Below are 21,985 nucleotides of genomic sequence, written 5' to 3'. Positions count from 1 at the left end.
CCTTTCTTCCTTGCTGCAGAGTTGGTCCCCTCTCCAACAGTCTCTGACTGCTGCTTGTCTTGGCAGGAAGGGGCGGGAGGTGAAGCGATGGGGGCACACCAGCATGCCAGGGCAGTGTTGGGAAGGAAGGAACAGGCCCAGGCCAACAGGGAGCCCTAGTGCAAGGTGCCCATGACTCTCACCCCAGCCCCCCTCCTCCCTGTGAGCAACTGTGATATTCTGGAAACTGTGGCGGGGGTGGGGGTCACACACGGTACAGAGTTTTGCCCTCTGGGTGCCCAAAGGGCCCTCAAAGCTTTTGATCATTGTGGGGAGAGACAGGCCGGCTACAAGCTGAGGTAATACTTTTGGTTTACTTAACATTGTGTAGAAAAGGAATGACCCCCCTCCCCCCCCCCAATTTTCCCTTAATAAGACAGGCAGGTCCCAGGAGCTGAGCCACTGTAGCCCAGCCGCACCCACACAGAAACTGGCCACTATGCCCATGCCTTTCCAAGCACAATTGTGGGGGAGGGTGCGATGAGCTGCTCCTGCCAGCGTCTGCACAGCTTCAACAGCTGACAGCAGCCCCTCCCTGCGAATTCCATGTGCCAGCAGACAGAGGGGGTTCCCTTCCTGCCACCTAGCAGCCCCCGCAGCTTCTGGCACAGGAGGTCGCCATGCCCTGGCATAGGCCGCTGGTTGCCATCACGCTGCACCGGGAGAACTTGTCACGGCAGAGATCAGCTGTGGAAGCACAAGCAAGACAAGGGGCCCATCAGCCATGCTGGTGACAGCCAGCCTGCTTCCTCTTCCTTGCAGAGGGGTGTATGTGCTGGCTGCAGCTGGGGATAGGGAGAAAGCGGAGGGTGGGCCATGCAGGAGCTGTTCCTCACAGGAGGTGTTGGTTAGCTCTGATGCCTCCCTTTCCTGCCTGACTTGCCTTGGGCAGGGGTGGGGAATGGCCTTACCTCTGAGCAGCTCTTCATGGGCACAGACGGTACGGATACAGATTTCCTTATTGATCACATAAACCCGCCGCAGGCTACAAGTGGGAGGGGGAGTTGTGGGTGAAAACACAAAAAAAGCAGCCCATTAGTGACGTAATTGAATGCATAAGGGCCAGCTCCCCCCCTTCTGGGAAATGCACAAGGGCCAGCCCCTCCTTCTCCTGGGGCTGGCACTGTGCCCCCCACTGAGACCACAACATGGCTGCATAAGGAAAGCTATCCTCCCCACCCCCAAAGCCCAACAGGAGTCTCAGCTTCCCTGCCACAGAGGGTGACACAGAGATGCCACAGCCCCCACCGAGCCCCCTCCCTGGCAACACCCTGCTCCCTCTGTTAGTCTCCATGGACATCCCACCATGCCCTCTGAGCACCCTTGCTCTATTGAGAGTCCCAAAGGCACCCCACAAGGGAGTTCCTGTGCTGGGGGGCCCTTGAGGCAGCAGGGGGGGCAGGAGAAAAGGTGCTCCCTTGAGGAAGTAAGGTGAGGGGCTGAAAGGCAGGAAGCAAGCAGAAAGGAAGGGCACTAACAAGGCTCCATCCATACCTGGCTTGATGAATTCTGAAGCAATGTACCTTGGTAGTAAACATCCCACCCACCCCCCGCCAAAATGGTACCTAGGTAGGAGGGACAGCCCCCTCACCTGTAAAAGCAGAGCTCGTTCACACACTGCTTGCAGGGCTTGTGGACTGAGTACAGCCGTGTGCAGGGGTACTGCTCCTCCTGGCAGTCTGTGGGCACAATAAGGGGTGAGGGGGCTGCATGGAAGTGACCTCAGCAGCCTCTCAGATGTGGGGTGTCACCTGGTCCCACATTTAGCAGCAGCCTTAAAGGCGTTTCAATGGCCACACATCCAATCTCCCACCCCCTCCCCTCCTGACCCAATAAATATTTGAATAATTGGATGCACTGGCGGTTTAGAACCACACTCAGCACATTAATGCCCCTACCCCTGCCCAGCTCCCGAAGAATTTCCCCAAGTTGTGGTGGGTGGCAGCCACCTCTGCCTCTTACCAAAGGGCCCAGGCTCTGTGGGCTCCGTCTCAGGAATACCTAGAAGAGGGGGGATGGAGAAGGGGATCTGATAACCATCAAGCATTTAAAAGGGTACCATATGGAGGATGGAGCAGAGTTGTTCTCTCTTGCCCTGGAGGGATGGACCAGAATGAATGGGATGAAATTAATTCAACAGAAATTCCATCTGAACATCCAGAAGAAGTTCCTGACCAAGCAGTTTCTCAGTGGAACAGGCTTCCTCAGGAGGTGGTGGGTGCACCATCTTTGGAAATTTTTAAACAGCCATCTGATGGAGAGGCTGATTCTTTGAAGTCAAAGGGGTGGCCGGTTACAGTAGAGGAGCGATTGGGGTGTGAGTGTCCTGCATAGTGCAGGGGGTTGGACTAGATGACCCATGAGGTCCCTTCCAACTCTATTATTCTAGGATTCTATGAAGACAGAGTGTCTGAGACCACAAAGAGGACAGTGGCCTCAAAGAGCAAAACCTCTGCTCCAGCATCCGATTTCAGCTGTTCAGACAGCTGAGGGTGAGAGAACCAACACACTGAAAAGTGCAGAGTGTGGGTTGGAGACCCTCATCTGGAGGTGCAGGGGCTGAAAAAACACTACACTGATGCAATCTGTGAAGGGGGGTCACCTTGAGGCTCAGGGCAGAGCTTGGATCTGAGCAAGAAGATCTTTTTTTGTGGGGGTCTGATTCTGAGGGGGGAAAGCAGGACTTTGCCTTGCAGCTCAGTGTGCAAATAGACAACAATTTCTATGGCCCTGAACCAGCAAGTGGTGATCCTGCCTCTGTGAAGAGCAGGGGTAGGACGGTCCCTCGATGATCCACAAAGTCAGAGACTCCAGATCTCTCTGTGTCAACAGGACAGTGCAGTGGGGAAGGGAGGCTCTGTCTGGGGTCCCCAGAAAGCCCTCCACCCCCTCTTACTGATGGGCAAGCGGTTCCCACCTTCCTCATGCTGCAGATGCTTCCCTCAAGAGGAAGCCAGAGCTGACCTGGGGTTGGAGCTGGGATTGCCTCCTGCTGGCTCTGCTGCTGGGACTGGTATGGATATTGCTCTTCTGGAGTCTGTGAGGCAATGTCTACAAGGGAAGCACAGGCCCTCAGCCTTCATCTGGGAGAGCCCCCATCTCACTGCCGCCCCATCCCCTGCTCCCCATCTGGGGCAATGGCTATGCCTCCCTCCCACACGCCATTACACCACCAAAGTAATGGAGGGAAAGAGGATAGCTTACCGTTACCAGCATAGTCATAATAATCTTGGCTTTCTGGAAGAAAGGGGGAGGAGAAAGACCACACTTTATGCACAGGGACTGGGGCTGTCTCCCTGAGCTTAATGATGTTGAAAATAAAACTTGACAAATACAATGGGGGTTGGAAGACCAAACAGGACCTCCCCCACGCATACCCACACCAAATACATCTCTCCATTTCCATCCGTCTAAGAAAATAAAATCACAGCAACATTTCCCCTATGATTTATATTTGAAGACTCAAGGTGGGCAAAGGTTATTGTGCAGCAGAAAGGCATGTTTATGGGATGGAAACAGCCAAACACCACCTTTGAGAACCCAAACAGTGAGACTGATGGTAGTCTGATTATAGTGGTTTCTTGTTCTATTTCAGAAATGAGGATTTCTTTTTAAAATGTCCCATGTGGATCAAATATTGCAAGTGAGTCTAAGGTTACACCAGGTTTACAGAAAACTTGAAAGGAATAAACCCAGTTAAATGTTTAAAATTGCTGTGATCTTCCCCAGACAACCTGACACAGCTTTGCTGACCTACAGCGCAATAAGAATTTCCACTCCCCCACAACAGCTTCTGGGTCTTTGTCTATTTAAAATGTGTGCACACACACCAAAGAACACTTTCCCCAAGGCCAAAGTACCCCCATCATCTTTGTCTTGTGACCACTGCATCCAACCCAGCTGGATGAAGCCCATTTCTCCTGTGGACAGGATGCAAAACTGGGAATATGTAGCTGTCAGGAGATCCACATGCAGTGCTGAGAGCCCGGAGGAAGTCGGAACACAGTTCAGTGATGCAGCTCTACAGAGCCGCAGGAAAAGGCAAATGAGGGCAAGAACCCAAAGACCTCCAAGCTGGCATCTGCCATTCGTTTACCTATTTCGTAGGGTATGTACGGCATGTCATGGTATGCTGGGTCTCCAAGGTCATACTGTCCCTGAGCCAGAAGCACTGCAAGGAACAAAGACAGAGGGGTTCGGGAGTTGTGTTCTTGCAGAGGCCAGATAAAGTAGATTGTGCACTCTCTTGGAAATTGACTCATGCGTGCCTGTAGGATTGCCTAGCAACTTGGAGAGAGATCAGGACCAAAAGTCCCATGCGTCCCTCAGGGAACCTCCTCCCCTCCCACCAACTTTTCCCGCTGTTTCAGATCTGCTGGTTATCTTTGGGTCACCTCCTCTCCTTGGTAGATGCAACACCAATTGGGGCAGTATGCCATCTCCATGGTGGTCTCTGCTTCCTGGGGAAACCCACCAGGTACACAGCTCTGCCTGCCACCAACTGAAATGATTCCCTCGCTAAGGAGTTTGGTCAGGATTGGTGCTGCTGCTTTGGAGTAGCTTCTGAGATTTTGCACAGAACCATCCAGACAACTGGCTAAGAAGTATCTCCACCTGCTACCCTGTAACTTAAAGGGAGTGGACAACACAAGTACTCTTCCTGTCCCCGCTTCAATGAGATGTGGCAAAATCTCAAAAGCTAGGTCAACCCTGTAACACAGAAAGCCATTTCTATTAAGGGCTGATGAAGCTGTATTACCAGAAGCTGTTCTTGGTGCCACTGACACAAGCTTTAAATGTGTCTCTGCAACTGGGCAGCCGAAGCACACCTACCAGTCCTGCAGCCCTGACAAGCAAATGGGAGTCTCACCTACTAGCAACCTTCCCAGCCAGGCTGAAGAATGGAACTAGGTCTCTGAACTCTGAATGGCAAGCTCCCTCTGCATGCCCCCTCTCTCTGAGATTAGTTTGCAGCAGGAAACTCTGCTCCACTGAACTGCTCCTTCCTAGCACTTCTGCTGCAGCTGCAGGATTGGCACACTCACCTGGCAAGCAGAGGACGAACAGGCCCAGAGTCCTCATGGCCTGGCAAGGGCACAGTCAACCGCTGGGAGGTTTCTGCAGCAGCCTGTGAGATGGGAAGGTATAATGCAGCACCAACTGAGGAGCAGGCCAGGAGCTCATGACAAGCAGTGCAAGAGACAAGCCTCAAATGGCAGCTTTGCAGAACATTTGGATGGAAATGCAGAATCAAATGTGGCAGATTTGTTTGAAAACAACTATGCACAAATGTGCAGTGGTTTCAGCTTCAGTGGCCGTGGTTCGGTAGGACTGCAAGTATACAGATGTTATTTGTTCACACTATTTATAACCTACTGTTCTCGCCGAGATATCAGGGATATGACACAATGCAAACCCATTAAGTTTAGAGGATAAGGCATATAAGCAGCAATATAGCAGAGCAAGGCTTATAGAAATCTTGAAGCAAAACAAACAGTAGACACATGGTTAGGCAGAAAACAGTATTAGGCAAGTAAGAAACAATGCAGTGAGATCAAGACCATATATGCCACTACAGATCCAGCAGCCTGAAGCTTAATCCCAACAACAGGGAAAGGCCATTTGTGGGTGGAAGATTTGACCTGGGGCTTAAGATGTTGCTCTGTCCTGAAAACCCACTGCAGGCTGGCCACAGACTAAGCCGGAGGCAGCTGTGGCTCAGGCAGGGTCAGGCAAGAAGAACAATTCATTTTTCTAGCCTGCTTTCCTCTCTTCTTAGTCTCAAAGTGGCGTATCATTGCCCTCCTTCCTTTTCCTCACAACAAGCACCTTGTGAGGCAGGTAGAAGAAAAAGAGTTGGTTCTTATATGCTGCTTTTCTCTACCCAAAAGAGGCTCAAAGCAGCTTACAATCGCCTTCCCTTTCCTCTCCCCGCAACAGACACCCTGTGAGGTGGGTGAGGCTGAGAGAGCCCTGATATCACTGCTCGGTCAGAACAGTTTTATCAGTGCCGGGGCGAACCCAAGGTCACCCAGTTGGCCACATGTGGGGGGAGTGCAGAATTGAGCCCGGCATGCCAGATTAGAAGTCCGCACTCCTAACCACTACACCAAACTGTCTGGGGCTGAGAGAACTCTGAGAGAACAGTGACTAGCCCAAGGTCACCCAGCTTGCTGCATGTGGAGAATCAAACCTGCTCCAAATTAGAATCTGCAGCTGTTAACCACTACACATGCTGACTCTCAAAAGGATTCATCTCTCCTTGTGCATTACCGTCTTCTGCCAGCAGTGAAGGATGACTTTTTGTGTTGCGTATCGTTCCTGCAGTGATCTCTCCTTCCTAATCAATGGTTTTGTGTTTTGCATGTATTTCAATTGTTTCATGTATCAATTCAGGTGGATCGCTGTGCAGGTTTGAAGAAGCAACACAATTGAAGACCAACACAATTGTATTAAAAGGATAAGCTTTCACATGCGCACACACACACTTCCATGAAGGGAGTTGCAGCTTGTCTTCCCCCACGGTAGGGGAAGTGGGCAGAGGCCTCGGAGCAGTTGGACATGTGAGCTGGAACGCTTTTAACTCTCCCTTTAGGATATGAAGAAGAGGGGACAGCGGGGAGCAATCTCACCCAGGAATCTCTGGGGGACGAGTCAGGTTTTATCTCCCTCCAGGAGGAAAGGCGTCCCTCTGCCCAAGAAGCAAGAGCTGCCCTGCCCCTTCTGGCACAGTCTCTGGCAAGTGCCCAGGAAGCCGGTCTGGTGGGAGTGTGTGGTGCACTTTTGGGGTTGGTGGTAGGAGCTGGGTAAATTTGTTCTTTGGAGGCTGCATTCAGGACCCAACCCCCACCACCGAGAAGAATGGATCCTTCAAAAAAGTCTTTAACTATAATTTTAATTATGTATGTTTGAAAGGGAGGTTGGTTTTAATGGTGTTATAATGTACTTTTATATGTTTTAAATTGTTAGCTGCCTTGACAATTCTCGTAAGGGTATAAAAATGGGATATAAGTTTTGTAAAGAATAATAATATATTCTACACACAGTATCATCTGCAATCCTCTTATTTATTGTAGCACCCCTCAATGTGCAAAAAAAGAAATGTGGTACTCCAATGTGCCAATAACATTAAAAATGATATCAATACAAGTTAACAATTGTCCATGGTATCAACTGGAACAAGATTGTTTTAAATGATGCTAATTTTAGAACTATCTAAATCTTATAAACAACCCCACCCACAAAAAAATATTGTCTAAATGAACCCATTTGGGTTAAATTAAACAAAACAAACTCTTTTGTAGAATTTTGATTTTAAAGGAACAAATTTAATGCAATTGGGAGATGCCTTAGGTAATCCACCAACTCTCAGGATGGCAGGTCTACCTGTATTGCTTTTGAATTGCAGGCAGGGAGTCCTTGCCCCTCTAGAACCTCTTGGGGGCTGCAAGGACAAACCAAAACTAAGATGATTTCAGTATTTCTAGCTACGCAAATATATGATAAAGAAGGTTAAAAACCTAAACTGTAGGGTTGCACACATTTATACTAAGGGTTTCTTGTTTGTTTGGGGGTTTTTTTACACATTTTGCGGTTGTGGGTCAGACATATTCCAGGCTCAGAGACAGTCCCTGTGAGCACAGCCCCAAAGCAAGTGTGCCTTTAATTTTTACAGAAAGAAGCTAGACCCACCCTAGAAATAAAGAAAAAATCCCCACCGGTCCTTATGCCTGTGCTAGACAGGCACTCTGTTTCTCGCACCCTACTTCCAAGCCAGAGACCCCACATACACACATCTGCCTGAACTGCAAACAGAAGGCTTCCTACACACAGGCGCACAGGCACGCACACGCAAGCACACACAAGGTCTCAAATTCTGTGCTGAGTCAGCAAAGCTGATGTTGAAATAGTGTCTGTGCAGAACCAACAAACTGGAGAAGAATACCCCTGAGGAAGGGAGAGGGAGTAGTATGGAAGGGTTAGGAGGGACATGTGCATTAATCAGTGGGGGAGGGGAGAAATCAGCCGACTGTTAAGTCAAATGTCACGTGAGCATGAAGCGCCTCCTGAGAAACACAAAATATAGGTTTCATGAAGGGACATGGAACTTCTAATCAACCAGCCTAGATGGAATGATAGAACAAAGCCCCTTCCCCCACATCCATTCTCATTTGAGTGTGTGTTTTTGGCTGGGGCCAGCCTGGCTTGCCTTGGAGCAGCTCTGGGACTCATTGCCACTGTCAACTTCTTAATAGAGAAGACAGTGCCTCTGAGCATGTGCAGTGTGGCTTTTCTGCTCTCAAGCATTGCCTTACTGTTCTTCCTGTATGGAGTTCAGTATGGTACACATTGCATTCTTTTCCCTGTGTGATTCTCTCAGCTGCCTCTTTAGACAGAATGACACTCCCCAGATGTACCCGTGGCATAAGCAGAAGCAGTCTGCATGGTGGCACCGATCCTTGCCAGGCCAAAGAGACGAGCGGCCTCTCTTGAAGCAAGCATGTTTAGGCCTCAGCCTGCCATTTGCAGGCAGCAGAACTTCAGCAACTGCCTGGAGGGCCCCTTGCCCATGACCAACAAATCGCATTGCCTGACCTCCACACAAGAGATGCTGGAGAGGATGGATACCAGCCAAAGAACTAAGGGATACCACACAGAGGCAGGAGCAGGTGGGGAAGCCGATTTGGCCCTGGAATAAGTCCAGCTGAGGAGCCCCTGTTATGCTATGAGCCAGCACTCCAGGGCCAGTCAGCTCTGGGGGGTCGATTCCCCCTCCCCAACTGGGAGCAGTGCAGGAGGAGATAGTTGGTGAGTCAATAAAAGCCACTGTGGCTGCAGAAGGGTCAGGACCAAGTGGCCTCTGCGGCCCAGGCAGGGCAACTGGGGCTTGGCTTGCTGCCAGCCACCGGTAGCCCTAGAGGTCATTTCCCTGTGAGTGAAATGACCAGTCTGCCCCTAGACAGAGGCTTGATCTGTGGCCCACGAGAGAAAAACAGTGGCCCCCGCCCCCACCTAGCATACTTGTAGCAGGATACCCTCTCACCCCACTGCACCCCACCCAGGACAAGTTCTGCTTCCCACCTGAGGAAAACTTCTGGGACATCCCCCTCACCTCTGCAGATATGGCATCTGGCTCTTGTGCAGTGCATATACAAGCCGCTACACGGCCAGCACTCCAGACTCTCCATTATCACAAAGAAACTTTAAGTTCTAATTTGCGCACACACACACCAGCACATGCTGACCCCTCTTGCAGGGGGAGTGTGCCAGACAGCTCAGAGCTGGGCTGTCTGCTGTGTTTCACCTGCTGCTGGGCAAAGTGTTCAAGAGGAGCTACACCCCCGCCACAGTTGTTCAGGGTGCACCCGGTGAAAGCCTCAGGGCAGCTTTGGACCCCAGTTTGACCCCGGTGTCTGGCGGAGAAGAGCAAGGATGCCCATGCTCCAAAGCTGCATGTCTCCACTCAAGTGCTGGGCCCTGGCACTAGGGTCAGCAGATTGTGACAGCCTGGCTCACCTGTCCCAGGGCACAGGCAGCCAGTCTGTGGGCAGCCCTTGATCCTTTGGGGAGCTACCCAGTCCCTGACCACCAAGACACCCCCAAAACTACCCCAGATCCTGTACAGAGCTTCCCCAGTAAATCCTACTGAGAAATGTCCATTCAGGTGAGGAGTTGGTTCTGGAAGATTTAAGTTCTCGTCAGAAGAAATCTTCCTGTGCTCAGTAAGCCTGGAGGAAAAAACAGAATTAAACATACTCCCTTTCCGCTCCTCAAGAGATTTCCAACAATGGCCAGACTGGAGCCTTCTGTGGCATGTACACAGGTGCAAAAAGGTGCTCTGCTCCTGCTCAGAGATGCGCCCGGAGCACCCCAGAGGCCGCCGCCCCTCGGATGAGGGGAAGGCTTCCCTGAGCCCCCAGCGCAGGGCAAGCCAGATGTATCTGTGTGTGCGCGCGCGCTTTCTCCGCAAAGCACATCTGGCAGTAATCAGCCGACTGGCGAGGCCGCCCCCCCTTTCCCACTAAAACAGCCGGCCGGCAGCCAAGGGCCGGGGTAGAAAGAACAAAAGGCCGGGCCGGGCCAGGCGGCCCCCCTCTCCCTCCCTCCCTCCCGGGGCGGGGCTGGGGTCTCCAGCCCCTGGGATAGGAATGCTCGTCCTCCGTCACACCGAAGTTTGTTCGCAAAAGTTCCATAAAGCTAGCTCGGGCAGCGGGTGGGCGCTCCGGCCCCAATACAAACCCTGGGCTGCAAAGGGGCGCCGAAGCCATACCACGCGCCCCTCTGCCCCGGATCCCGAGAGTCGCCTGCGAGCGTCGGACTCCCCGAAGCCCCTTTGGCAAAGGAAAGAAAGGCCAGCAGCAGAGACGCCCCCACCCCCATCCCGCAGCCACGCGGCCGCTCCCCAAAGCGGCCGACGCCCAAGCTGGAGCCTTACCTGGCCGGGGCAGAGAGCGAGCGAGACAGCGAGACAGCGAGAGAGCGAGCGCGCTCGGTGGGGCTGCACTCTTCGAAAGCAGCGGCGGCGGCGGCGGCGGCGGCGCGGGCTGGTCGCTCGGACGCCGCGGCTCCTGGGTCCTAACTCCTTCTGCTTCACAGCCTCCCCCGCCGGGTCCTCTTGGGGGCCAGGGAAGAGAGCCGCTGAGGGAGGAACGCAACCCTCCGCCTTCACTAGCGCCGTTGGCTCTGCTTTGGGGGAAGGCTGCACAATCCAAAGGAAGCGCTTAGAGAACTCCAGGGGCAGGTTGCATGCACTCCGACCTGTGGAGAGAGCACAGCCGAACTACCCAAACAGGACTGCCGTTCACAATTCCAGGCACCTGGCTTGAAGTGGAAAGGATAGCACCACTGGAGATGCAGCAGGCAGCCTCGAGGCATTTCCCACCCCCACCATTAAGGCTGCCTGGAGGAAACGCAATGGGTCCACATGTTTACATGATTCAGGGAAATGCACTCTGCATGTGCTCAGTGGTAGAGTTAGCAAAAGCATTCCAGGACTGTCTTGAAAATAAAAGGACAATTCCTTAGCTTTAGGGGAAAGCCTCTTCTTTGAGAGCATGCCATGCTGTCTTTTGAGTAGAAAAACCCACCCAATGCTAAGGAAAAGCAGGCCTATGTTCCACTAAAGACCAAAACCAAGAAGGCTGACTGTTACTGGGATCCATGGTGAAAAGCTCTCTTACATTCATAAGGCCTGAGAGAGCTTAATGGTCTGGGGCAGGGATTCCCAACCAGGATTCCGGTGAGTTCCCCAGGTTTACACAGCCTTTTCCAGTACTTTGGATGTCACCGGAGCCCACTTTCCTTGTTGTTCCACAAGGCTAATCTCTTTCTTTACAATGGAAATAGTAAATTATTTGCTGACAGATTGGCTCACACCTCTTACTTCCATGCCCACTTCCCTGAAGGGGCATGTCACCACTTCCGGGGGTCCTACAGGCCTGAAAAACGCTTCAGGGGTTCCTCCCTAGTCAAAGGGACTGGTCTGGGGCAACCGAGTTCAAATCCTCCACTCAATCACAGAAGCCTGGCATGTGGCCTTGAGTCCACCGCGATTTCTCAATCTAAGACACCGGCACAAGATGGTTGTTGGGAGATGCAATAAAAGGGAGAGGCCTGATGTGCAAAACTGCTTTAAGCTTGGGCTCGATTCATTTGCAGGCCACCCTAGAACAGATGATATTGCTGGGAGACATCAGCCTTCAAACCGGTTGGCCCAAGAAGATGCTAGACTTGGCAGACGCTGTGTGGACCAACCCTGCCGGCTTCTGCTGTAAAACCAGCACACCACAACCATTTGTCAAGAAAATATAATATCTTTATTGTTGGACTCATTCACAACCACATAAATGGCCTGGACACTGTTGTCTCTCTTTGGGAGAAAACAGACCTTTGGGGGGAAGGAATGGTCCTACTGCAAAGACACAGAACCTGCCATGCCTTCTTTCAGTGGTTCTTGAGGGAAGGTAGCTGTCCCAGGGGTGCCTTGAGATGCCTGCTGAAGAACTACACTCCCAAACACCAAGAAAGGGCTATATGCCCACATTTTAGCAATGGTCGATTCTGCTTTCTTCAGTGATGAGCAGATCAGAATTGCTAGAAGAAGGGGGGAGAAGGTGCACCTGCCTAGATGGTAACTCTGAAACCGGGAGGGAGCAGGCTGGCCGCTGTGCTCCTAGGCCAGCAGCTGCTGCACAGGCACAAGAAGAAAGAGAAGTTGCAGAAGGAAGCAGAACACCTGTGCTTCCTTAAAAGCATACTTGGCAGAAGAAGAGAATGGCACTATGACGCTTGCTCAGGGGTAGGGAAGGAGCTATGGACCTCCCACTGGGATTGCAGTCAGCTGGTCAGGGCCACTCAGGAAATGCATTCTGTGTAAAAGCCCTCCTGACACTGAGCCCCAAACAAAGCCCAACCCAATACCCTGGCCAGGCCTGGTGAAGCCAAAGATGTCCTCTGTCCACCAACACCAAGCAGGCCACTCTGGGTTAAGGCAGGAACCCATGGCCATCTACCCTGCCCTATCCCATCACAGAACCCGCAAAAGGAGTGGTGGGGGAAGAGGGGACAGGACAGCCACAGGCAAAGCGTTCCCTACCAGATGAGGGCCTTGTGGGGCGCCAGTGCAGGGGGCCCCACAGGCAAAACCTCCTGCCTGGGGGAGCTGTCACTCAAGTCTCCAACAGTTTGTTGCCAGCACATCCTGTGGGGCAGCAACTGCTGCCCAGGGGAAAAAAGCTAGGCACCCGCACGTCCATGGGAGAGTTGAAGCAGATACACAAGGACCTTTGGCAGCATCACCTTGCCATGAGGGAGCTGGTCGGAGGGGCAAAGTGAGGTTCATAGAGCGGGGGCCAGGTGGGCTGCTGCTGGCAGAGCTCTTTCTCCAGCCTCTTGAAGATCTTCTTGGAGGCCTTCTTGCGGCGCAGCCTCCGGAAGCCCTCCAGCAAGCTGTGGTCCAAAAAGGTCTGGAACGAAGGACAGAACGCTTTCAGTCAGGAATTGCTCAGGTCACGGGGCAGAAGTCTGCCAGCTGCCTCAAGCAGGCCCTCCTGGCAAAAGTTCCACAGGCAGCTGTAGGGGCCCTTGAGCTATGGGCAGCCGCTCCACTCACTTGTCTCACCATTTCTAAAAGCCACAGCCACCACAGCCCCCTGGACAACTTAATGCAACAACAGTTCATGCTGCATGTCAGGAAGGCATGCTCCTTCCCTTAGCCCACTCTAAACACATGGCAGATTTTGTTCACTGGATAAATCCTCCCAAGGGGCTAGCAGGATTCCTTTCTGCCTGCTGGTTTCTCTTCCGTACCCTGTTTATGTCCCCCCCTTACCTCCAGCACAAAGGCCATGAAGAAATGGAGTGTGGCCATGCCAAGCAACACTAGCTTGAAATTCATGTCGTCAATGTTCTTCAGAGTGAACATGTTCATGAAGCCCAGTGGGTAAAGGGTTAACCAGATCATGAGGCCAAACAGTACTAAGAGGGCAACCAAAAAAAACACTGGGGGGGGGGAGAGAGACAGTGAACAACCAGGGAGGGGGAGCAATGCTCAGCTCCAGACTGCCCCCCTCCCCAATCTTTCTGTCTAGATGTCACTCAAGATAATAAACTAAAAGAGAAAGGGAGAGAGGAGACCCCCAACTTGCAGAACCCTCCTGAGGTCACTGCTCAGAAATTCAAAAACTGGGCAGCTCATGGGGCTAGGCGAGGTCCCCCTGAGAAGGGGAGGGCAGTGAGCACATGGAGACCACTGGGCTACAAGCACTGTCTAGCAGCCTAGATGGACTGTGCTGGGGGCGGGGCTCACCATTGCTGTAGAGGGGTTTCCGGAAAGGATAGCCCTTGGATATGGCCACAGCTAGAATGAGGTACTGGAACCCTGAGATGCAGAAGACAACCGTGTTTTCGTAATTCGGGAGGTTCTCTGGGGCCGTCACCGTGCTGTTCAGTGGGACATACCTGGGGAAAGTGCAGTAGCCAGATGTTACCACTCACCAGGACCACTGCCAGCGTGAGATGAAAGCAGTTTCCTGCACCTTCTGTTCAGTGCCCGGTGGCAAAGGGGTTAGTGGAAGCCCACAGTTACAGGGTGGCCCGAGGGGGCAACTCATCAAATTCTGTGGCCACTCACCAACTCTGAGAGGTGGTGATGAAGTAGCAGATGACCTGGATGGCAACAAGGAGTCCCGTCTGGAGGAGAAGACTGCCCAAGACGATGGGGTGGATCAGCGTTCCTTGTGGGCGCTCTGGACCCAGCTCCTTGGCTGGCGCAGTCTTGCCCATCAGAGCTGCTATGGTGGTGGTTATCACCAGATCGAAGAAGAAAAACTGCAAGTCACTGAGGTTGGTGTTAATCTGAAGTGTGGTAGGGAATTGGAAAAGAGCATTATGGACACTCATCCCAGGTCCCTTTCAAATGGTCATCTGAAATCAGTGGTTATCCACTGCTAGTCCAATTCCTTGTAAAACAGCATGGGGGCAAAGGCTTCAGAAAGCATTTTAAAATCCATTTATAAGCTGAAGTGCTCTGCCCATTTCAAACTGTGCCACCCACCCATCCACTCCACACACACACACGCACCCTTTTTGTAGCATGGTCCATTTGTGCTTACATTCGTGCCTTCTTCAGTTGCAGAGTATGGCCCTGACTGTACAGCTGGCAGTGAGTGGGGAGACAGCAGAGTCTAGCGAGCTCAGCCCTAAGGGGCACCTCTCTTGCTGTGTGGCAAGCCTTACCGTGTAGAGCAGGAGCACAGAGACGAACTGCACCAAGCTGTATAGGGCCATGTATTTGAAGACCACAAAGGAGGTGACCAGAGAGCATCGGCCCTCCCTGCAAGGAAGGGACAGCACACCATTGCCTTCAGGCTCCTGGCTCCTTGGCCAGCATGACCACCAGCAGAGCAAAGAATGCTTGGTTCTTCCTCAGTGACTCAGAAAGAGGAAAGGGGTTTTACAATCTGGTGGGGCCAAGTCGCCAAGGAGTGGGGACAAGAGCATAGGGATGTGCATACACCATGGACGTCAGAAGATTCTTATTGTCCAAAACCTGTAGTTCTCTCTCTCTTGAACAGGGAAACTAGGTCACATAAGCACCACACTCCAGTACCACCCCCCACCCAACAGTACTCAAAGGGGCTAATTCTTAAAACTGAGACAACACTAAAGCTCTTGAGTCTTGGAGTGTCTCCATCCAGCCATTCACAAATGGAAAGATCACTGGCAGTGGATTCTCTTTCCAGCTCACCACCCCCCACCCAATGGGACGCCTTATTGAGACCTACCGTATGACAATGGGCACACATTCAATGTTGGCAATTTTGGATGTGAAAGGTGAGGCCATGGAAGCTTCTGCTTCTGAGAGCGAGATGCCTACATCGGCTGCCTTCAGGGCACCACAGTCATTGGCTCCATCCCCACACATCCCCACACAGTAGCTGCAGGCAAAGAACACCCAGACAAACATTTGGCCATGGTGAGACCAGACCAGGCCTCCCTCATGCTTCCCATGGTGAATACTTCACACAGGTTGACTGCCATCATCCTCTTGCATCAGCCTACCCAGACCCACAGTTTTTCCTCTTACTCCCTGCAAGGTGTCAAGCACTGATGATCTCTCACTGGCCAGCCACCAGCACACAAGGGTAGCCCTGGCTACCTGCAGTCCTTCTGGCCTTGTGCTTGGCCCAGTTGCTTTCCAGGGTTTTTGGCCACATATCCTTTGTGGCCACCCTACCTCCTTGGCACTGAGGACAGAACTCTTGCCACTGTCACCACACTTCCAACCTGGCCACAAGCTTCCAGAAACAGAGGAAGGAAATAACCAAAAGCTTACTTCAGGTCTTGCAAACTGCGAACCAAGAGAGCTTTCTGGTCAGGTGACATCCTGGCAAAAATTGTGGCTCGCACCAATATCTGCCAAGAACAAATACTTGTGTTAATATCTGCCAGCCGCTGCCTGCTCATGTGCAGAATGTATGCAAATCGCATGCATCCTGCAAAGTGTTCTGACAATTAAAACATGCACAAAATGTCTTGTGCAACTTCTTTCAGCAAACACAGGAAGCTGCAAACTTTTCAGTATCTTATGAGGAAGCAGCTGTAGGAGCAAAGGTCAGAAGTGGGGATACAGATGTAGCCCAAAGAGGTTCCCTGCCCCCATCCAGCAGAGGGTCTCTGCCCAGCCAGCCCATGTACCGTAACTGAGACGGAGGGAGGATACCTTTGGCAGGACATGACGGAAGTGTTCACAGACCACTGCAAAGGATTTCCCATTCAAGGCAAAGTGAGAATGCTGCTGTTCCAGGAAGTAGCTCTCCTGCTGGTAGGAACCCTGCAAGATTCAAGCAACCAGACCTCAGGCTTTTCTCACCCAGGCCACCCCTCTTCTATCAATCTCTCTTTTGCAGACTGGAGGGGCAAGAAACAGGTCAAGGTAGGGTGGCTAAAATCCCACAGCTTCCATGGGTCTGGAGAGCCTGCTCTTCACCATGCACCAGACTGGAGCCCAGAGAACTCCACGGGGGACCCCAAGGAGAACAAAGGCCCCCTTGATCCCACCCTGCAGGTCTGAGCAGTGGAGCCTGGCTCTTGGCCACACAAGTATGTGGCAAGATCTCTGGAACTGTCTCACTGATTGCCAGAACATTTCTCCTGCAGAAGGCAAGGGGCAGGCTCTCATGGGATACACATTCTTCAAGGCTGAAGGAGAGTATGGGAGAAGGAGAGACGCCCTTCACTGTCTTCCGGTGTCATCCCAAACTTCAGGAACTGACTAGCAGCCCAGGGGAGGAGATCCTCTGGGGTAGCTGACCTCCAACAGGGTCCCCTCCAGGCCACTTTACACTCGAGGTGATCTCTGCCCACCCCAGGAGTTGCTTGCAGTGGCTTCCCAGCCATGCCTGCAGGCTCTCTCCTCCTGGAGCAGGAAAGCCTGCAGGCAGAGGGACAAGGACAGGCTGTACCTCCAGTGGCTGTGGGGGAGGCTCAGCAGGGATGAACCTGAGGGCAGGCGGCTGGCCATCATCGGGTGCCACGGCATTAACAAAGACCACTGGCTCCCCTGCCTCCAGCATCCGGCAGCTCCTGGCCACATTCACCGCCGTGAGCATATTGTCCCCTAATGAGAAAAGGGAGAATACAGACCGGATTTGTAATGATCAGTGTTTGGAGACCAAGAAACTGACATTGGATAGAACAGAATCCTGGCAGTTTAGCTGCAAGGAGATGTCAGAAACTCATGATCCAATGAGAGGAGGCAGGCCTCCAGGCAGAGGCTCTGTCCCTTACCCTGACAGACATCAGCCCAGCCGCCAACTCTCCACCTCCCTAGGCTACAGGACCAAGAGACAGCCTTCCAGAGGCACAGGCATTCAGAACCAAGCCACCAGATCCCTCCCACATCCATCTCCTCTTGGGCACAGAGGCATGAGAGGAGGCCGATAACTGTTCCCAAGGCCCTGCTCCCCACAGGCTGCAGTGGAGGCCAGGTTCACTATTGTGGTGCCCAACTGTGCTGGTGGGGACATGACACCAACTTAGGTCCGACCCCCACCTGCCTACTACTGTTTCTTATCCCCACCCCCCGGGACTCAGAAAGCCATGAACAATATCCAGCATCCCCAATCCCCACCCTCAAATAAAGCCCTCCATTGGCTACCGGTGGCCATGACAGTCCGGATCTCAGCACTGCGCAGCAGGTGGATAACAGGAGCTGTTTCGGGCTTGAGGACATTCTTCATCACTAGGAAGCCGAGGAAGAGCATCCCGCTTTCCACAGAGTCCCTGCTGGCCCAAGGAGAAGAGCCTGCTCAGAAGTGCAGAACCAACCCAGGAGGAGGCTAGGTCAAGCGACTTGGTGGGGCGGGGGGGAGGGAAGGAGGAGGGAGCCCGTCCCAGGCACCTTGATGCCTCCTGGGCTTCTTCAAAGGTCCTGGCAGCAGTCAAGGGTTTGTATGAGAGCCCCAACACACGAAAGCCGTTGCTGGTGTAATGACGCAATGTTTCAGAGAAATCCACAGGAACTGCATGGGGGAGACAGAAAGGCAACCCTTATATAATCCCAGGGAGATAAGTTTTGGTGTTTTTTTTTCCTATTTGTACCTGCCCCCATATTTAAAACTATAGTAGAGGGGAGGCTTATGCTCCTTGAAAGACCAAGTCTGTGCCTCCCCATGCTGGAAGGTTTGGCTCTTGCTCTAATCCTTACCAGCCCCCCACTCCAAGCACATTGCCCAAGCAGGTAGGCCTGGCACCCTGAGCACCCTGGCAGAACAGCACCACCCCTAGGCCTGGCTAACTAGTCCACCCTCCCCCCAGGAGACCAGGACAGAATTCAAGAAACTCCAGCACAGCGTGCCTTGGAGAGCAGGCTGGCTGCTGAGGGGTGGGGCAAGGCAAGGGCAGGTCAGCCATACCTGACTCTTGCTTGCAACGGCTGGCCACCATTTCTGGAGCCCCCTTCATAAATGCTTCTGAGCTGCCACCAGGCATCTTCACCAAAACACTCATTCTCTGCAGGGATGAGGCAAACGGGAAGCGCCGGAGGACTGCAATGGGACCCGCTTGATGCTGAAAAGAAAATAAAAGGTGACGGGGAGGGACAGGATTTTTCTGTGGCACAAATTCACCCAAGTGGCATGGCATAAACAACTGAAAAGAGCTCTTATCCAGCTCCCCACTGGAGACCCAAGCTCCCAGGAGAACACCCTTCATCCCCTGAGGAGGCCCTTTAGACTTACTGCTTCAAATGGCTGGTCCTCCAGGGGCGGTGGCCTCATCACAGCCAGTGCCTTCGACCCAAAAAACTGAACTACTTGGGCCTCTGCCTCTATTCCTTCAACTGTCTCCTGGGTCTGGAAGGCAGACAGACAGGTGGGCAGCATGAGAAGATGCAGCAGTCCCTTTGCAACAGCTCCCTCTGTTTCTACATTCTGCAGCCCTCATACAGCTATGTGCTTATGCCCTGGCCTTGCCAGCTACATGGAGATAGACAGGCAGCTCACTAACATGTGCAAACCACCATGAGTACTTTCTAATGAACAACCATTTCCACCATACTTCAGTCTACAGGATTCTTTTGATAGCTGGCTGTCCTGCCTGCCTGTCTAAAGGAGTTCATACTCTAGAGGCCAAGAGAGGGATGGTTCTGCAGAAAAGGGATCTGGTCCTCCCCTCCAGAGAGGTTTTCTGCTCACCCAGCCAGTGGATTCCAGCATCTTGAGGTCCACAGGGTCTCCAACAGGCTGATCTCTAAGCAGAGAGACTGTGTGGCAGGTGACCAGGCACCGGAGCAAAGGGCCCTCACAAAGGCAGCGTACCTCATGAATAATTGGCAGAAAAGAGCAGTTCTCCTGGGGCACAACACCCCAGATATCCAGGCCCTCCTCAGTGAGGGTTCCTGTCTAGGGGCAAACACAGGTTGGGTCAGACTGCAGTCAAGAGGGACACCCCGTCTCTCCCAACCCCAGCTTTCCCTCCTTACCTTATCAAAGCAGATAAGGCGAACCTTCCCACAGAGGTTGATCTGGGAAGGGTTGATGCAGAAGACTCCGTGCTTCTTCAGCCGGTGTTGGGCATAGATGGTTCCCACGGTCATAGCAGCTGGCAGGGCTGGGGGCACAACTACTGTCACAATATCCAAGCCTCGGAGCACGATTTGCCAAGCAGGAACCTGGCAAGGAGGGGATCACAGGGTTCACAGATGGCCCAGGCAGGAAAACTGATCAGATGCTAGCCAGGAACTCTGGCAAGCTGCTCTTGACAGTCAAAATCCCAGCAGCAGTGCAGCCACGGGGAAGAGGGTATTGGCAGTGATTAGCATAGGGACCATATTACCTAGCCAGTGGACAGAAAGAAATGCTTGGCAGAGGGCCCCATTTCCAGTGGCCTCCCTATGGACAATTCAGGGCCCTCATGTGAGATTTGGCACTTTGCTAAAGGTAAAGGTAAAGGTATCCCCTGTGCAAGCACCGAGTCATGTCTGACCCTTGGGGTGACGCCCTCCAGCGTTTTCTTGGCAGACTCAATACGGGATGGTTTGCCAGTGCCTTCCCCAGTCATTACCGTTTGCCCTCCAGCAAGCTGGGTACTCATTTTACCGACCTCGGAAGGATGGAAGGCTGAGTCAACCTTGAGCCGGCTGCTGGGATCGAACTCCCAGCCTCATGGGCAAAGCTTTCAGACGGCTGCCTTACCACTCTGCGCCACAAGAAACCACTGCACATCTTGGCACTTTGCTACTAGTTGCTATTACTACCAGCAAAGCACAATCCCAAAATCATCCATACAGGAAGCAGCTCTCAGCCCTACAGGTTGTACTGGGAAAGAGGGAGGGGGAAGCAGCACTTACCTTGGTTTAAAAAAACAAACAAACAAAAGCAGGACAGAGAAAAATAAGTGCCTTCTTAATCCAAAGAGCTTTGACATTGTCTGCAAAGCTCCAATGCAGTGATGGCTGCAGGAGATTTTGAGGAGGAGCGGTCCATCCTTGGTTACTAGCTATGGGGACTAAAGGGAGCTTCCACCTGAATATGCAGGAAGCTGCCCTATAGGGAACCAGACCTCTTTGGTCCATCAAGGTCTGCTCAGACTGGCAGCAGCTCTCCAGGGTTTCAGGCAGTGAGAGGTCTTTCATATCACCTGCTTGCTGGTCCTGCCAGGTATGGAACCTGGAAGGGACCTTCTGCAGGCTAAATACTTACCTCTTAGTTTCCTTTATGACAGGACATCTCAGAATAAAACAACTAACACATAACCAAAGAAAGACTCAGAGGAAAGAAAGTCTATGAATCAGTGAAAGGCTAGCTAGCCCTTGCCCAAGCACTGCTGTTGCAGCTTCAACATGCTAGCAGAGTCTGTCAGATGAGGACCTGGTTACAGCCTTCAGAAATGCTTCTTGCCAATCACATTGACTTCATGACAATATTTACCTTATTTTGAATTAAGATAAAGATGCTGTAGGCAGTCCCGAGAGCAGCTGGAACAGATAGAGAGAAGCCAGAGATAATTGAGGCCATTGCGCAGCAGGGGAGAAAAGTCCCCCCCCACCCCAGCCATCACCCAGCAACAACAGGCAGGATATCCCTGCCACAGCTGAAGGCCCCCAGCTTTTCACACAGCAGCCTCTATGCACCTGCCTCTTCTCCACAGAGGAAGACAAGCAGGAATAGAAGACTGCTCAGTGGGCCACATCAGCCTGCAGCAGTAACATTGGTGGTAGGCTCAGCTGTACTCCTAATATTACTTAAGTACTCTGATATTAAGACTCCATTCAGCAGCTTTGATATATGCATTTACTGACCACTGTTCTGGGGCAAGCCTAGGAATAGTAACAAGGAGTACATGTGACCCAGATAAATCCATGAAATCCATGAAAGAAATTGCAGGATCCCTGCCCTGCAGATTTAGAATGTCAACCACAAGAGAGTGGGGAAGGCAACAGTAGAAAGAGAGAGGGGATACGGACTGAGATTAGGGCAGATGCTGCTACGTGTCTATAAGTCAGACTGCATCTGCAGGACCTCCAGTAAAGATGGGAGGTAATCAGATCATGTCAAACTTCATGTCAAGCCCCACAACCCACCACCCCGACAAGGGGTTGGCAGTATATCAGGGAGGGGGAGGAAGGGCTGTGAGCCTCCGGGGAGGGCGGTATAGAAGTATGATAGATAGATAGATTAGATAGATAGACAGACAGACAGACAGACAGACAGACAGACAGACAGACAGACAGACAAACAAATAAACAAATAAACAAACAAACAAATAAACAAATAAACTCCACAGAGCTTCAAGGTGGCAGCAGCATTGCTGGCGGAGTGCTGTGGAGAACCAGGGGAGCCCTTTTGTCTGACATCGGCTGGAAGAGAGGCTGGCTTGCATTGCCCTAACCAAGACCTTGGCCTCCCTGCTTTCCCTTGGAGGGGGTCGGGTGGTGGAGGCAGGA

At 52.3% G+C, this 21,985-nt stretch overlaps 2 protein-coding genes across 12 annotated transcripts in view; both read right to left on the bottom strand.

The window, feature by feature from the left end:
* Nucleotides 1-334: 334 nt before the first annotated feature.
* On the bottom strand, nucleotides 335-10,622 carry MFAP2 (microfibril associated protein 2). Of its 2 annotated transcripts, XM_077312467.1 has the most exons (9): nucleotides 10,475-10,622; nucleotides 5,085-5,167; nucleotides 4,136-4,210; nucleotides 3,244-3,276; nucleotides 3,004-3,090; nucleotides 2,002-2,040; nucleotides 1,631-1,718; nucleotides 951-1,024; nucleotides 335-726 (listed from the first exon to the last, which is right to left on the bottom strand). In XM_077312467.1, the coding sequence occupies exons 2-9, from the start codon at nucleotides 5,119-5,121 to the stop codon at nucleotides 623-625; spliced, it is 537 nt and encodes a 178-aa protein (XP_077168582.1). In that variant the 5' UTR covers nucleotides 5,122-5,167; nucleotides 10,475-10,622; the 3' UTR covers nucleotides 335-622. The 2 variants fall into 2 exon arrangements, with proteins under 2 accessions (XP_077168582.1, XP_077168583.1); XM_077312468.1 differs by lacking the exon at nucleotides 3,004-3,090.
* The window catches only part of ATP13A2 (ATPase cation transporting 13A2), a 27,747-nt gene continuing 16,365 nt past the window's right edge, over nucleotides 10,604-21,985 (bottom strand). For 6 of the 10 annotated variants that reach the window (XM_077312457.1, XM_077312460.1, XM_077312458.1 and 3 more), the window contains 17 exons: nucleotides 20,970-21,016; nucleotides 19,523-19,711; nucleotides 19,236-19,442; nucleotides 18,780-18,893; nucleotides 18,456-18,609; nucleotides 17,942-18,062; nucleotides 17,699-17,826; nucleotides 17,004-17,158; nucleotides 16,262-16,372; nucleotides 15,875-15,954; nucleotides 15,324-15,476; nucleotides 14,776-14,872; nucleotides 14,171-14,394; nucleotides 13,847-13,998; nucleotides 13,370-13,539; nucleotides 12,838-13,004; nucleotides 10,661-10,797 (listed from right to left, as the gene is read on the bottom strand). In XM_077312457.1, coding sequence (XP_077168572.1) covers nucleotides 10,761-10,797; nucleotides 12,838-13,004; nucleotides 13,370-13,539; nucleotides 13,847-13,998; nucleotides 14,171-14,394; nucleotides 14,776-14,872; nucleotides 15,324-15,476; nucleotides 15,875-15,954; nucleotides 16,262-16,372; nucleotides 17,004-17,158; nucleotides 17,699-17,826; nucleotides 17,942-18,062; nucleotides 18,456-18,609; nucleotides 18,780-18,893; nucleotides 19,236-19,442; nucleotides 19,523-19,711; nucleotides 20,970-21,016 — 2,306 coding nt within the window. In that variant the 3' untranslated portion in view covers nucleotides 10,661-10,760. Of the gene's footprint in view, nucleotides 10,798-11,832; nucleotides 13,005-13,369; nucleotides 13,540-13,846; nucleotides 13,999-14,170; nucleotides 14,395-14,775; nucleotides 14,873-15,323; nucleotides 15,477-15,874; nucleotides 15,955-16,261; nucleotides 16,373-17,003; nucleotides 17,159-17,698; nucleotides 17,827-17,941; nucleotides 18,063-18,455; nucleotides 18,610-18,779; nucleotides 18,894-19,235; nucleotides 19,443-19,522; nucleotides 19,712-20,969; nucleotides 21,017-21,985 lie in introns of those variants that run through there. The other 4 variants (XM_077312453.1, XM_077312451.1, XM_077312454.1 and 1 more) reach the window with 3 other exon arrangements.

Source organism: Paroedura picta, chromosome 15 (genome assembly GCF_049243985.1).
Source record: "Paroedura picta isolate Pp20150507F chromosome 15, Ppicta_v3.0, whole genome shotgun sequence".
In the NCBI taxonomy this organism is placed as follows: Eukaryota; Metazoa; Chordata; class Lepidosauria; order Squamata; family Gekkonidae; genus Paroedura; species Paroedura picta.
The sequence above is the reverse complement of the archived record's forward strand: the minus strand, read 5'-3'. Positions and strand labels throughout refer to the sequence as shown.

What these genes read in the sequence shown, in the direction of transcription:
- MFAP2 (XM_077312467.1), bottom strand. Translation starts at nt 5,121, where the DNA reads ATGAGGACTCTGGGCCTGTTCGTCCTCTGCTTGCCAG. An exon ending in GTTCGTCCTCTGCTTGCCAG is followed by an intron (nt 4,211 to 5,084) that starts GTGAGTGTGCCA and finishes TGTTCCTTGCAG; the next exon opens with TGCTTCTGGCTCAGGGACAG. An exon ending in TTATGACTATGCTGGTAACG is followed by an intron (nt 3,091 to 3,243) that starts GTAAGCTATCCT and finishes CTTCCCTTGTAG; the next exon opens with ACATTGCCTCACAGACTCCA.